Source organism: Microtus ochrogaster, linkage group LG2 (genome assembly GCF_000317375.1).
Source record: "Microtus ochrogaster isolate Prairie Vole_2 linkage group LG2, MicOch1.0, whole genome shotgun sequence".
Taxonomy (NCBI): domain Eukaryota; kingdom Metazoa; phylum Chordata; class Mammalia; order Rodentia; family Cricetidae; genus Microtus; species Microtus ochrogaster.
The window spans coordinates 46,387,580-46,403,272 of NC_022028.1; the positions used below are offsets into that span (position 1 = coordinate 46,387,580).

Consider the following 15,693-nt stretch of genomic DNA (forward strand, 5'->3'; position numbering starts at 1 on the left):
ATTTAACACAGAGATTCCAAGTATCGCACCTCAGCCTGGGCTTCAAGCACAGTGACTTTCAGCAGGCTGCTGGAAAAGAGTGTCACAAATGGAAAAAGACCAAGCGGCAAAAGGTCTGGTTGTTACTGGGTACGGTCACTTTCAAACCAACATGCAGCTGAAACATACTAAGTCAGACCACTACGTCCGTGATCACCTGTGTTCTGTTTTCCCGTGTGGCCTGCTGCCCTCATTTTCACAAGCCCACCACGACTGACACCGGGGTACAGCCACAGAGAGCAGGTAGGGTCTGAATGGACTATAATGGAATCCTGGCACAAAGCTGGCTCCCCGGAGAAGAGGGGACTCTGTACAAGTTTTCTAAACCCAAGTTCAATTCTCTTTCACAGAGAACAATAACACACAAACAAAGGCAAACAACAGAGCCTTGTTCCCCAACCACTGTGCAAAAGTGGTGCGGCCCTGATAGGAGGCAGATAGCACTGTTTATGCCCGAACATCCAGGCATCTGAGGGCTCTGGAGAGAATCCCAGCCTACTGGGTAGTTCTCTGGTGGTCACAGGGCAGGCAGCTGCTCTTCCAGGCTTCCAGGTAGGGACAACATGAAACTTCAGGAGGTCGCCACTGCTTTAGAAACAGACTTGGGATCCCAAAGCCCAGTAAGGCACTAACTCATCAACGTGTTTCGAAAAAGTCGTTACCAGAAGCACTGAATTACTCTACAAAGGCAGGTAGTAAATGCTGTGGTGATAGCAAATAACTGGACGATCAGAAAAAGACATCAATATCCTGTCACGCATCTTTGCTACAGAATCTGTTGGCTATGTAAAACATTCTGGTACTTGCCATACTGAGGATGGATATCACGGATTCATCACCTCCAATCAAGAAAAAGAGAAAGCTGAACAACAACATAAAATGATCCTGCTCTGAAAAAAGTAAGCATATGTGTGTTTACATATACATGTGTATACACACACACACACACACACACACACACACACACACACATATATTATAGAATCCTACCTATTCTAGGTGGCTGTGCCACGGCGTGTGCATGGGACCAATGTCCACTATGGTGGGCATATGAAAACAATGGCAGCTGGTTACATATGAAGACAGATGATCACTGACATGATATATATACACACATATACATGCATGTCAATGCGAATTTTGTGCCATGGGCAGAGACTATTGCAGGGAGGAACAACACAGCATTAATCCTGCCTATCTGGCTTCAGACAGGGTGTGAGACAGGTTTCTATTTTTATTTCATATACTTCTACAGCTCTGTAATTTTTAGCATATAACCATGTGCCCTTTTGTATGGAAGAATGTATGGCAGATGATTTGGCAATGCTTTGGTTACACAAGAACTTATTGAAGAAAACTATGTAAATTCTATGTATCATTTCTGAAACTTCTTGTGAACCTATTTTTTTTTTCAAAATAAAAAGTTAAAAAATATTTGTGGAAAACTGTATAGAATTAGTATTATTTCTTTTTAAAATTTACTTTGATCTTATATGTACGAATGCTTGCCTGCATGTATGTATGTGAGCCATGTGTGTGCTCGATGCGTTCAGAAGCCAGATTAGGGCATTGTATCCCCTGGAACTAGTTAAGGGCATTCGTGAGGACCATGTGAGTGCTGGGAATCAAACCCAGATCTTCTGCAACAGCAGCCAGCAAGTGTGCGTAACCACTGCACCATCCGTTCAGTTCCACATTTCTTCTTTCTTTTTAAAAATATGCTTGCTGACACCCACCAGCAGTACCTTATAGTATAGAAGACTTAGGTTTCAGGAGACATTTACATTATAAATGTGACTTCTTTAATAACTATGGGACTAGTTATCACTTCACTGAGTCTGAGCAGTCATTGTTTATCAGAAATTGGTTCATTTTATCAAAAGCTATTGAACATGCAGAATTCTTTAACATAAAGAACCCCTTAACACTTGGGTCCACAGCAACACTGCCACTTCCATTCCTGACTGGTAATTGATGTCTTGGTATATACACCATAGAAAAATGACTCAGCAATAAAAAGAAATGGATTACAGACAGCTTAAAATTACATATATATGTACGTATATGAACAAATCTCTAAGATGTTATACTAAATGAAAGAAGCCATTTCAAGAAGGCATATCTTCGTGACGCTAAAATGACACGGATAGAGAAGACATCCATAGCTGCAGGTTTTTTGGGCCGGGGGCTAGTTCCAAACACTGGGGTCTAAAGTCATAGAACCCAGAAAGAGAATCCACCTTACTGCGCAGCTGCGGTATGGACAGAGGGTCAATACTGAAAAGTGAAGATTGAGCATGCTTCCAGAGCTCTTGCAGGTCTAGCTCATCCATTTTTAATGAAAAGACTTTGTACATGTTAAGTTTAATAAGCATCTTCTTTTATCTCAAAGTTTTTAAAGACATGGAAAATGTATTCACCAAATGAATATTCACACAGGGGATTCCACTTATGGTAACAGCAGAATTATTGGGCCCTTAAAAAAAAAAAAGGCTTCCTCATTGAAACAACTAGGAAGACTTCATTTTAATTTTTTTTTTTACTCTGAAGAATAAAACTAGAAAAGAAGTGAAGAATCAGAGGCTAATTTCCTGCTGTGAGAGTCTGCAAAAAAAAAAAAAGTCGAAAGCAGGTCACTGGGCTAGGCTGAGCTGTAACAGAGCTCCAAGCTCACCAAAGAAAAGGAGCCCTGAGAAGTACACAGAAAAAGAGGATCCAAGTCAGCAAAATGGTTCAGTGGGTGAAGCCTGGTGACTTGAATCTGATCCCTGGAGTTTACATGGTGGATGAAGAAAACAGACCTCTACAAGTTATCCCCTGACCTCCTCTGCATGCACACACTCCATGGCACGCATACACATGCGCACACACAGAGAGACAGACAGACAGACAGACAGACAGACAGACAGACAGACAGAAATGGTCTGGTGCTCACTTTAACCAACTTTATCCATGAGCAGATAATGAGATCTTGGCTTGCCTGTGCCCACCCACATGCCAAGGCAAAAGTGAACCTGCTATGGAGAGAACATGACATTAGCTAGAAGCAAAAATTCACACCACAGATACAAAGTCTAGCATTTGAATAGAAATGACTAGGCAGATACGGCAGGATGAAACGACAGCTAAAATCCATGGAATTCAAAAATAACCATGATCACTATGTTTTATGAATAAATTAAAAAGCGTGATTATGAATGTAAATACCTAAACCCGGAGCTAAAAGATGCCATCTTAAATCCAAGAATGAATTTAATGATATAGGCAAACCATAAATTAAAGATGATCAAGGAAACATACAGATACGCCATCAAAACTGCAAAGATGGATGATGCCTTTAGTAGCAGCTATTTGAGAAGCTTCAGCAAGAGGATCACGAGTTCAAAGTCTGCCTAAGCTACACAGTGAGTTCAAGGCTAACCTAGGCAACTTAGGGAGATTATCTCAGGGGAAAATTAAAAAGAGCTGGAGTTACAACTCAATGGCAGAGTTCATACCTGTAGAGGCCCTAGGTTAAATCCTACACCACCAGCAAAACAACCAAAGATCTACGTGGCTCTCTGGAGTCAATCTAAGTAATTGTATTAAAGCTGTTGGGGGCGGTTCCCATGAAAAACTGACAAGCTTGGCTCTAAACCGCTATGTGGAAACACAAAGGGCTGAAGTTAGTTGTATCAAGCTTAAGGATCAAAGCAGAATAAAAGGACAGATTTAATGCTCTGAATACAGACTTACTATGCTACAGAAGAGACTAGAGTAGCTACTAAAACAGACAAGCGGGAGCAAGGGCCAGAGTCATCCCGGCAATGGGAAACATCATCACTTCCATGAGTGTCCAGTGACTGAAGAGCCATGTTGGAGCAGAAATGAAATTCTTCCATATCATACACAGAATTAATTTCCATTCACACTGAAGTGTGAAAGGTAAGATCAGAGCTTCTAAAAAAAATAAAATAATAATAATAATAATAATAATAAAACCCACACAGGAGTTACCCTCACAGCCAGGAGCAGGGAAAGAACTCCAAACCTGGACACAAAGGACACTACTCACACTGGAAAAGATAAAACACGTTAGCCCTCTAATATAGTGAATAATCTCAGCGGTGAAAAGATACAACCATGGGAATGCTTTCTCCTCTCTGAAATGTCACGGCGGGAGGGGACTAGATGAGCTTCCTGTGACTACTGTAACAAATCACCATGAACTTGGGAGACAGACAACAGAAGAAATGTATTTTCATCTCATGGCTCTAGATGTCTAGGCTCCAAAATTAGTTCTAATGAGCCAAAAGCAGGTGGCAGAAGGACCTCCCTCCCTCTGAAGACTCCGGAGAAGTTTTGTTTTGACTCCTCCATCTGCAGGATGCTGACATTCTCTGGCTTGTGCCTGCATCATGGCAACCTAGCTTGACACTTAAATGGCCACCCCCAACCTTTGTGTGTGTCTAACCTTCCCTCTGCCTCTTTCTTCCAAAGACACTTGTAATGGGATGTAGGACCCACCATGAACCCTGCAATACTCAAGTCAGGACCCTTAGGCACATCCACAAAGTTACTGGTTGCAGGTTCCAGGGTTTAAGAACTGATAACTGGACCCAGGAATAGGTCTTAAGTATACTAAAGTGAGCACCCAATGACACAGATTCAGATGTAAGCATGGACATACAGATGTAGACACAGCTGGAGTCTTAGTTCCCCTGCATCTTAGAAAGGGTACACAGCCTTCCCTGGCATGCCTCGGGCAAGCTTCCCTAGACTAATGCTACCACATCCACTCTACCAAACTCTGCAAAATCATATCTTTAAAAGAGATTTCTTTTTATGTTATGTGTATGAGTGTTTTGCCTGCATGTATGTAAGAGCACTGTTTTATGTTCTGGGTGCCCAGAGGCCAGAAGAGGGCACAGGATCCCCTGGAACTGGAGTTACTGATAGTTGTAAGCAGTCATTAAGCTTACAACTTACAAGTCAGTCAGCTGGGTACTGAACCTGGATTTTCTGCCAACACAGCAAGTGCTCTTAACCTCTGAGCTATCTCTCTACCTAAATTCTTACTTTTAAACATTTATTGATTTGATACGTGTGTATATGACAAGCACATGTATGCCAATTCTCTGACCTTTCTTTCCTCATGTGAACTCAAGACATCTGGTGGCAAGCACCTCTACCCAAGGAACTACCTTGCTGACCCCCGACCAATTCTTATTAATGGTTTATACCAGCTTCACGTATCTAGATACATATTTTTTTTTCTTTTTTTGGTTTTTCGAGACAGGGTTTCTCTGTGGTTTTGGAGCCTGTCCTGGAACTAGCTCTTGTAGACCAGGCTGGTCTCGAACTCACAGAGATCCGCCTGCCTCTGCCTCCCGAGTGCTGGGATTAAAGGCGTGCGCCACCACCGCCCGGCTAGATACATATTTATAAAGTAAAAGTGAGGCTTTGAGAAAAACCCAGGGTGCTATAGTTCTTCTCCCTCCAGCGATGTGTCCACAGCTGATGCCTCTACTTCATACCAGCAGCTGCCACCCGGGGCCTGGCCCATGCTAGTAAGTCCAGTCCCCTCTCCTCTCTTCCTGGGCTCTTCTGTGTCAGTGTGTCTATGCTGCTAGGTGCTCTCTCTAGCCTACTGAGTGGACTGTGGAAAAATGTTGGGGCCAGCTCAGCAGACCGCTCATCTTCTGTTTGTTTCAGAATGCCCTCAGGAAGCTAACATTGTAGGGTGCAGCTTTAAGTCCCAGCTACACTGCGGGATGACGCCCTGCCCTGATGAGAGGAGGAATCACAACAACATGTGGCCACTGCTCACTGAGGACACACTACAGGAACGGGGCGCCAGGCAAGAGGCACAAGGGTGATGCTGGTCCCTCACGCTGTTTCCATGGGGATGCGTCTTCTGGCAAAGGCTCCTCACCCCAGTAGATGAGCACCCTACCCCTAAATCTCTTCAAATCTCTAAGACCTAGGTGCATCTCACCTCTCTTGGCAGAAATGAAGTTTGACCTTTAGGATAAAAGGTAGCCTAAAAGCCAACAGAAGCCCTCAGAGTGCACAGCCGGATCCATACTCTACCACACGGGCACAGGGCCTGGCCTGGACAGACAACAGGGTTTTCCCCTAAGAGAGAGGCCCCTGAAACGAGACACTCCTTCCTCTCCGCCTGATATGGGAAACCTAGGCCATCTCCAGGCCTGGCCAACGCCACCAGAACAGTACGGAAACTCTCCTCCGAGTCCAAGTGCTGCTGTGTGGGGAAGATAAACATGGGTGCTCCTAAAGAAAGGGGAGAGAAGAGGGTGCTACAATCACACAGGAAGACTCAGCAAGCTGAATGAGAGCGAGACGGTGCCTCAGTTCTGCTAGTCGCTCTCAGCTCAAAGATTTGTAACCAGCATGCGAGAGCCGGTCCACGTACAAACACCTTCAAAACCACCAACCGCAAGTGACATAACACGAGGGTGGCAAACTGGCACGTTACACGCAAGGGCATTCAACTAACATACACAGGATACAGTAACAGGCGCACTCTCAGAACACCCAAACCACCAAGCTGCCTAGGTGTATCAGCCTTAATCTAGCCCCAATTCAGCTGCCAGCCTCTTCCCGCTTGGCCAGTCTCATCACAGGAATGGGGTTTCTCATACACAAGCACTCACTAGAGAATAACCATCCTCTGCTGCTCTCCTCCTCTTCAAGGAAACGCCAGTCCCGAGGAGGTTACCTGTGCTCCATGAACATGGTTCTCCGATGGAAGAGACCCTCACCGGCACAAGGACTCCCTATCTGCAGAGTCCTAAACAACCTCCAGCCCCCCAAGATTTCTCCTTTGGTTTAAATGTCACTCCTTAAATGCCTTTCTTGTTGAGCCCCAAGGACACTCAGGCCTGCTGATCCTGAACGGACGCAGTCACCCTCACCCACCTGTTCTGCATTGTCTATACAACCCTTAACATGACCTAAACCCCCGTCCCCTCTCCTGAACATTACGGTCCCTCAGACAGCACACCCACGTCAGGGCCAACCCCTCCGCACACAATGCAGGGCAACAATGAACGAAACACCCATCTGTGGCCCAAACCTCTCCTTAGGATTCAGACTGGAACTCTGTAATTTCACAACGATTCCCCAGGGTTCTGTTCAGACAGGTTCTTTCTTGAAACGCTCACATCTTCCCGTGCCTTTCCCCCTCAAGTTCTGCCATCTGTGACTCTACCTACAGGCCTAGGTCTTCAGCCTTCATTTCTCACCACCCACTGTGCACCCCCAACTCCACCCTCGGCAGTCACGGAAGGCCCGAATATCCCCGCTTCCTCTCAGCCACGACCCAATCCACCCAATCCGAGCAGCCATTCTCATCTGAAAACACGGCTTCCCAGCTGGTTTTTCTCGTTTTTCTTCTGCAAATGAAGCCAGGTGTGGTAGCACACACCTTTAATCCCAGAGGCAGAGACAGGTCAGTCTCTCTGAATTGGAGGCCAGTCTGTTCTAGATAATGAATTTCAGGTCAGTCAGAGCTACATAATGAGACCTTGTCTTAAAAAAAAAAAGAGGAGGAGGAGAGGAAAAAGAGAAGTTAATATATGGAATTACTGGTGGAGTGGATGTCACTGTTCAACAATTGCCACTGGTTTTTAGACAAAACTTCTCTTTTTTAATTTTTCTTTATTTTTGAAGATCATACATGTATACAATGAATTATATGTATCTATATATATATAAAATATATAAAATCATACTACCCCCATTCCCCACTCCAATTTCATTTTTTTAATAGCCCACTGAGTCCAGTTGCTGTTGCCTTTGTGTGCACTGGTGAGGTGTCACCAGCGGGATCACAGGGCTCCTATCAGTACACATCTTCAAAAAGAATGCTGCTCTTCCCCCACAAACTGCTGCTGCCCACAGCTCTGCAGTAGGGAGTGTGGCCTAGACATCACCCACCCCGTCTATGCCAGAATTTTGACCGGCAGGACTTGCACATTTCATGAGTGCAACAACAGCCCATGTCCAAAGGACAGCCCTGCAAAGCCCCCCCTCCCCGGATTTTGGTGCCTAAATTCTTTCTGCCCCTCCAAGCCTTATGAGAGATGATAGGGCAGGGGTCGTGATGCAGAGGTCCTATTTAGTGCTGAGCAACTCAGTCTTTTATTCTCAGTACCCATCTCTCCACTGACTACCACCCGCTACAAAAAGAAGCCTCTCTGACCAGCTAAGAACAGGGGATCTGTGGCTATAAACATAAATACTGAGAGGACTCTTAAGAGTATGACCACTTAGCAAATTAACCATAGCAGGTCGGTTCTGCCCTAGGACCTGTGACCTCCTCAGCCATGGGCTTTTGATGGGGATTACAGTACCAAGCAGGAAACTCCCTCCTGTGCATACACTCCAAATCCAGTCGTTACCCTATGCCAATCATACCGCTACCACACCAACGGACACATCCTGACTGGCCAGCTGGTGTTGTGAGGTCAAGCACTGGTAAGACCATTGGTGTCTTTTTCCCTCAGCAGGCTGCACACAGGACCTTCTGGAACTATGAAGGTAGCCAGTAGGGAGAAAGGTCCCTGGTCAGTTTGAAATTGATTTCTCTATGTCCTACACAAAGTAGCGTCTTCAGCAACGTGTTCTTACCATGTAATTACAATGGGCAACTCAGGACAATGGAAATAACCGGTGTCATTTTGGAGACCTCTGGGACATTTTTTGATCAATAACTAGTAGGAAGGTAACCCATGCCTTCCACCATGATTTTCATTTAATAATCCATATATTTTGGGAGTAATGCTGTCCACACATGAGGTGAAATTCTATTCAAAAACTGTCTTTGAGAGCTGCGTTTTGAGATGAGCTTACTAAGGGCTTCCCATACATCACTAGTCCTGGTTAACCCACCCGCAACTGCTTCTCTCCTTCATGTGCCCACCCTGATTTCCAGCTCGTCTCTTAGCCTCCAGTATTCCCTCCTCTTTGATTGCATTGGATTGTTAGACCGTAGGCTAACAATACACACTGCCTCTGGGTTAACCCTCCCTTCTGCTCTCTGGTTTCCCCCATATCCCACATCCATCCTGGCTTAAGCAGCCTCCTCTTTCGCTTCATGTCGTCTTAGCTGTGCATCTATGAGGTACCATTTGCTGACTGTTGGTCTTACTTTCTGGGTTACTGGAGGAACCCAGTAGCTTTTGCTCAGAGACCCCATGCCTATGCCTGTAAGTTGAAGTGTACTCCCTATTTCCCCCCAACAATCTCACAGTATCATATTCTTAAAATTTTATTTGTATTTTATGTAATTGGTGTTTTTCCTGAATCTATGTCTGTGTGAGGGTGTTGGATCCCCTGGAACAGGAGTTACAGACGGTTCTGAGCTGCCATGTGGGTGCTGGGAACTGAACCTGTGTCCTCTGGCAGAGCAAGTGCTCTTAACCCCTGAGCCATCTCTCCAGCCCAGACAGTTGAGGTCCTTGATCAATTTGGAGTTCAGTTTGGGGCCGGATAAGGATCCAGTTTCATTTCGGTGCGCTTTGAACCCAGATTTCCTATAGTATTCTTTTCATTCAGGGTTGCTTTGGCGATCTTTGTTCTTTTATGCCTTCACGTTAAGTTTTGGGATCTTTTCTCTGTGTCTGTGAAGAGCAGTGCAGGAATTTTTATTAGAATTGCATTGAGGTAAAATTTTTTTTTCTTTCTTAATAAAAAAAAAATTAAGAATAAAAAAAAAAGAATTGCATTGAGGTTGCAGATTACTTTGGGCAGGACGGTCATTTTCACAATATTCATTTTTTCCATCCATCAGCATGAGCTGTCTTTCCACTTTCTAGTGTTTTTCTCATTTTTTTCTTCTTTAGTATCTCCAATTTTTCACGTAGAGGTCTTCTGTTTCATTGGTCAAATTTATTTCCAGGTACTTCGCTTTTTGTGTGGTTACTGTGAATGGGTTTGCTCCCCTGATCCTCTCTGTCACCGGTTTATGAGAAGGCTACTGTTTTCTATGTTGATTTTGCACCTTGCCACTTTGATGTCTTTCTGAGCCCTTAAGGGTTTCTGGGTGGAATCTTCTGGGGTTTCTGACATAAAGAATCACTTCTTCTGAAACAGGGGGATACATTACTTCTTTTCCTACTTGTATCCCTTTTATTTGCTTCCCTTATAACACTGTCCTAGCTAGACCTCAAGCACTATATTGAAGAGAAGTGGAGAGAGCAGACGTTCTTGCCTTGTCCTTGATACCATCAGGAATGCTTTGGGGTTTTGCCCATTTAGTATGGTGCTTGCTGTAGATATGCCATATACAAACGTCATTATACTGAGGTATGATCCTTCCATCTATAGGCTCTCCCTGACTTTTATCTGGAAGGGTTGTTAGATTTTTTGTTTTAAGCGTTTTTTTTCCCCTACATCTATGGAGATGATCATGTGGTATCTCTTTTAGTCCATGAATGTGTTGGATTACACTGAATGATCTATGTACACCGAACAATGCTAGAAGAAAGCAAATTTAGTCACAATAAATGATCTTTTTATGTGAAGTTGAATTTCATTTTTGAGAATTTTACTGAGGATTTTGCATCTTTTTTCATCAGGGAGTTAGGTCTGTAATTTTCTTTATCAGGCGATGGCTTTATGTGGCTCTCATATCAAGGCAATACTGACTTCATAAGAGTTTGGAAGCTTCCCTTCCTTCTCTACTTTATAGAATAACTTGAGTGGTAGTGATATCAGTTCTTTAAAGTTCTGCAGTAAATCTATCTAGTCTTGGGCTTTCTCAGATGGGAGACTTTTTACTCCTATTTCAGCCTCATTGCTAGCTACACATCTGCTCATTATAAAGTTCATTTATCCCATTGCTCTTGTGACCATGACCTAACTAAGCCACCTACTTGGGGTGCCCCTCTTGCCACCCGAGATGTTCACCACAAGTTTGCAGTAACTTCCCATTGTCCCTCCCTCTCTCTACCAAATAAAGGAAGGCAAAAGGATGGGATGAAACATGCCTTTCTGTAGAACACTAGCTAAAGTGTATATAATAGTGTGTTAGGAGAACTTTTTATTGCTTTGGTTCCACTCTGTTTCTTGCTATTCTTTTTAATTTATGTGTGTGAGTGTCTTGCCTGCATGTATGTATGTATGCCACATGTGTGCCTGGTACCTACGGAGGCCAGAAGAGAGTTAGATCCCCTGAAACTGGAGTTACAGATGGCTGTGAGCCACCATGGGTGCTGGAAAAGGAACCAGGGTCCTCTGCAAGAGCAGCAAGTGCTCTTAACCGCTGCTGATCCACTTTTGTTGTTGCTGCTGCTGCCGTGACAAATACCTAAGACAATTTAAAAGGACTTAAGATTTATTTTAACAAGTTCAAGTTTCAGGGCTGCCAAGACAGCTCGGCAGACAGAAGTGTGCTTTTCAACCAAGCCCGACAAGATGAGTTCAACCCCTGAAGTCCATGGTGGCATAAGAACTGGCTCCCAAATGTCGTCCTCTGACCTCTAAACACAGACCACGGTATGTGCACATCCAGCCACCGCGACACACACACACACACACACACACACACACACACACATAGTGTTCACAAACATATACATGCACCTAACAGTAGTCTTGAATGCAGAAGGGAAACTTCTGCAGGAGAAGGAGGAGGAGCAAGAAAATAGGTGTGCCTTATTATATTTTGGGGACTCCACAGCAGCGTTCAGCACACCTGCTCTGTAAGAAGATAGAGTTTAAGACCAGAACCTTCCCTGAGGGCCGACCCCAATCAGAATGTAGATCATAAGAACGAGTGATAATGTTGGACAATGGGCCGTATTTTATGAATAAAGACAGAGAATTGCTTCCTTCTGTCTAGTCACTGATGATGTTGAGGGGGAGACACACAGGATTTTCAAGATTATCCAGGTAACACTAACTATTCCCTGCCTGTGTGTGGCTGAGGGAGGTACACAGACTTCCGAGACTGTCCGGGTACTGGTTCTCACTACTGCTTCCCACGAAGGCAGCTCCGTATCTGCACTGAGTTCTTCCCATTCCCTCCAATGTACCCAGCAGTGTCAAATCCAAGTGCTAAGGAATTTCTCCCTGATACAAATGTAAGCATTATGAAACTGACATTACTCCATTCTAAACCAGAAGTTTATCTCTCTGCCTTGAATATGGGAAGAAGGGAGCTCCGGGACAGATAGATTCCCATTCCTACAAACTCTGGTTGAGCAAAATGTAAAAATAATGGCAAATGTGGAATATATATGTGCGCGCGCGCACACACACACACACACACACACATACACACACTCACGATTTCTAAAAGTAGAAGAGGAACCCAGTCAAGAAAGAAAGGGGTCTACAACCTAGGAAGAGGATAAGGGAGGCCACAAAGAAAGACAAACATTGTTTAAGCTTTCACTTAGATGTGGACTCCAGATCTAATTCTCTACACACACTTATCTATGTGACACTGGAGGCAGAAGGGGAACTGCTTAGGGAGAGAAAAGGAACGAGAAGTTGGGGGACAAAAGAGGGTAATGGGGTGAATATAAGCAAAGTATAACAAATATGTATGAAAAGGTCACAATCCAACTATTTTGTATGCCAAAAAAATTAAAGTTAAAAAAATAATGAAATATTAGTTTTAGGACTATGACTCATTAATAACACATTCCTTTAATTTATAAATAAAACACCTCCGGTTGCAAAATACTTACATACATTGAGTAAATCTTTACAAGAACCTTGAAATGTCAATAAAGCGTTCACCTCCTTTTTACAGCTGGCCAAACCCAAGTTCAGAAATGTTATTAGTAAGTGTCTTGCCAGATGCCAGCATCTATGCAAAAACCCCAAAAGTCTGCTTAACACAGTCTCTATCACTGGGTACCTCGAAGCCCACCAGGAAAGCTCCGTGACAACAACCACCACAAATTATACGCTCCAACGTGAGGGTGTGGAAGGTCTCTGTGAGCAGAGCAAGTGTGACTGGCTCTGCCAAGATAGTCACTAGTCTACCTGGCAAAATGAACTGTGCCAGTCTAAGAGGGGGCTAGAAGCCGGGACTACATGGACTCGGGGGCCGCCAGCACACTTGGCAATCTCCTACGGACACTCCCTTGCCTCCTTTCTCCACTATAAGCTATTTTTTTCATATTCTTTCCAGGGCACACAATCTTATACCCTTTACTTACATATATACCCCTATATATGTCTAAAAGCAACAGTGTAAGTAGAGTTAATTGACTTAATAGATATTTCCTCAGTTGATGTATTCTGGTTCTGTTGCAAGTTACCAAGTTTTTGCTTCGAGGAAATAATTCTGTTAACTGTCAGCTCCTAGCAAGCAAACTCAAACACATATAAGCCCATGGAATAAAAGCAGCAGATATTCTGGAACAGAGACTAGGAGCGAGCTGCAAAAGCTTAGCTACAACTATGCAGTTTTCCCCGGGGAGCCATATCAAATCCAGTACAATAGACTTTTTCTCAGAATCGCTCCTAACCACACCTCCAAAGAGAATGAAGAATTCTCAAAGGGGGGAGCTGGAGAGATGGCCCCGTGGTTAATCACACAGACCGTCCTTTCCAGAGGACCTGGATTCAATTCATAGCACCCACACGGATCTGATACCCTCTTCTGGCCTCACCGGGCATGCATGTGATATTCAAACATGCAGAGAAAATACCCATTCAAAGGAGGGAGGAAAGGAGGGAGGGAGGGAGGGAGAGGAGGAAGGAGGGAAGGAGGGAGGAAAGAAAGGGAAGGTAGGTCAAAAATTCACTAAACCAACTTCAGCAAAACATACCAATCTAAAGTTAAAGAACAATATTATAGAAAAATGGGTTCTAAAAGGTCAGAATGTACTGAAGTCTCAAAATCAGAGTTAGCAATCAGATGTACTTCTCCCAGGGCGGGGGGCGGGGGGGAGCAGTCTATGGAGAACTTAACTCTTTTCCCAGGCCTCCTGAGAGGTATAGCATCCAAATCGAGGGTGCCCCTCACCATCTCTGAAGCTGTCTTATTCCCCTATTCCGTTTCACTCATTTGACTTTTTAACTTTTAAAATTTTCACGTAGAGGGCTGACAAGGTGGCTCGGCGGGCACTTGCCCTCTAATTCGACAAACTGAGTTTATTCCTGGAACCCACAAGGTGGAAGGAAGAACCAGCTCCGTGCAAACTGACCTCGGACGTCCCTACACATGCACTGTGGCCCTTGCTTGCCCCCTAAAAGTGTAAAATAAACGTCTCAAAATCCCCTAAATGAACAAACCTCCTCTTACATGTTAGTGTGTTTTATTTACATCTACTACGCGAACGCACTTTAGCCTCGCAGCCACAAATCAAGTGTTCTTAGAGCCTCCGTTTTATAGATGAGGAAACTGAGGCTCACGAGGCAGTCTGGAGTTCTAGGGGTGGGGCTCGGTTTCTGCATCCCGGGCTTCCTGCCTGCCCACAGGCTGCAAGGCAGACTCGGGAAGCACAGACCACGGCCTTGCACAGCTCGGGCAGTCAGCCGGCCTTTCGGAAGAGTCCGCCTAGGCCCACCTCCCAGGCAGCCCCTCCGGGTGTCCTTCGGAGGCCGGGCACCCGCCACTCTGCAGAAGCTGGCGGGGTATCCAGCGAGCGGCCCAGCGGCTCAAGGTTCCCGGGGCAAGGGATGCCGAGGCAAGGTCGGCAGGGATCCCGCGTGAGGGTAGCCGGCAGGTTTCCGGGGTGACGCTCCCGAAGACGGGGGTCCCTGGGCGGGGTCTCGAGCTAGGGTCCCGCAGCTCTCACCTTCCGACAGCTCCAGCTCCAGCTCCGCCAGGCTCTCGAGCACCTCGGCGGGCAGCGGCGCCGCCTCCAGAGGGCATCCGCGGTCGGCCATGGTCGGTGGCTGAGACAGTCCCACCCCCGGGGCCTGCAGACCCGCAGCGGCTACCCGCAGCCGGCAGCGGGCGGGGCGCGGCCGGGGCTGCTGCTCACCGACGCGGGCACGAGCGCGGGAGGCTCCGGCTCGGGAGCGCGCCGGAGACGCGCGTGCGCGGCTGAGGGGCGGGGCAACGCTTGCGCGGGTACGTCGGGCAGGGCCCCGCCCAGCAACTCTAAAGGCTCGCTTCCATTGGCCAGTAAGCCAAGTCGGAGAAACGGGGAGCTTGGGGGCGCTAGAGGAGCGGTGGGCGGGGAAGAGGGACAGAGTGGCTCCGGATGCTGGCGACCCCCAGTGTAAACTGACTTCAGTGTCCGCCCAGATGACCCTCCTGCAGATTCCCCAGCCTCTTCCTCCTCTGGAACCCTGCTGGCACGCTTAACTCTGTGGGCTTTCCTGCTGTGAAGTCAGCAAACCTCTTCTGGCATTTTTCTCCCGTCTTAAAGTGTGTTTGCTTATTGCTTTTCACAGTAACCCTGGAAGTACTCAGCTGTTGACCAAGAAGGATCTCCGGCAGTGTCTCAGACCTTGAGATGACCTTGGGACGTGGAAGCCTAGAGGAGACCTGTTGGGCCTTAGAGGAATTTTTGAAAGAGCTGTTCCCAGAGCTGGGGGGCATTTATACGTGGTGCAAGGACAGCCTGGTGGCCTGGAGCAGGTGTCATTCCAGATTTTGCCACAGGTCCTGTCCTGGTGCAGACCTCATCGCCTAAATAATAGGGTAGGAGAACAAAAGCCTGGCCTTTGAGTCCAAAC

At 45.9% G+C, this 15,693-nt stretch overlaps 1 protein-coding gene across 5 annotated transcripts in view; it reads right to left on the reverse strand.

The window, feature by feature from the left end:
- Window positions 1–15,036, reverse strand: part of Dip2a (disco interacting protein 2 homolog A) — a 75,935-nt gene extending 60,899 nt beyond the window's left edge. For all 5 annotated transcript variants that reach the window (XM_026785473.1, XM_026785474.1, XM_026785472.1 and 2 more), the window contains exon 1: window positions 14,805–15,036. In XM_026785473.1, the coding sequence (XP_026641274.1) occupies window positions 14,805–14,895 (91 nt within the window). In that variant the 5' untranslated portion in view covers window positions 14,896–15,036. The remainder of the gene's footprint in view (window positions 1–14,804) is intronic.
- Between the last annotated feature and the right edge of the window lie 657 nt (window positions 15,037–15,693).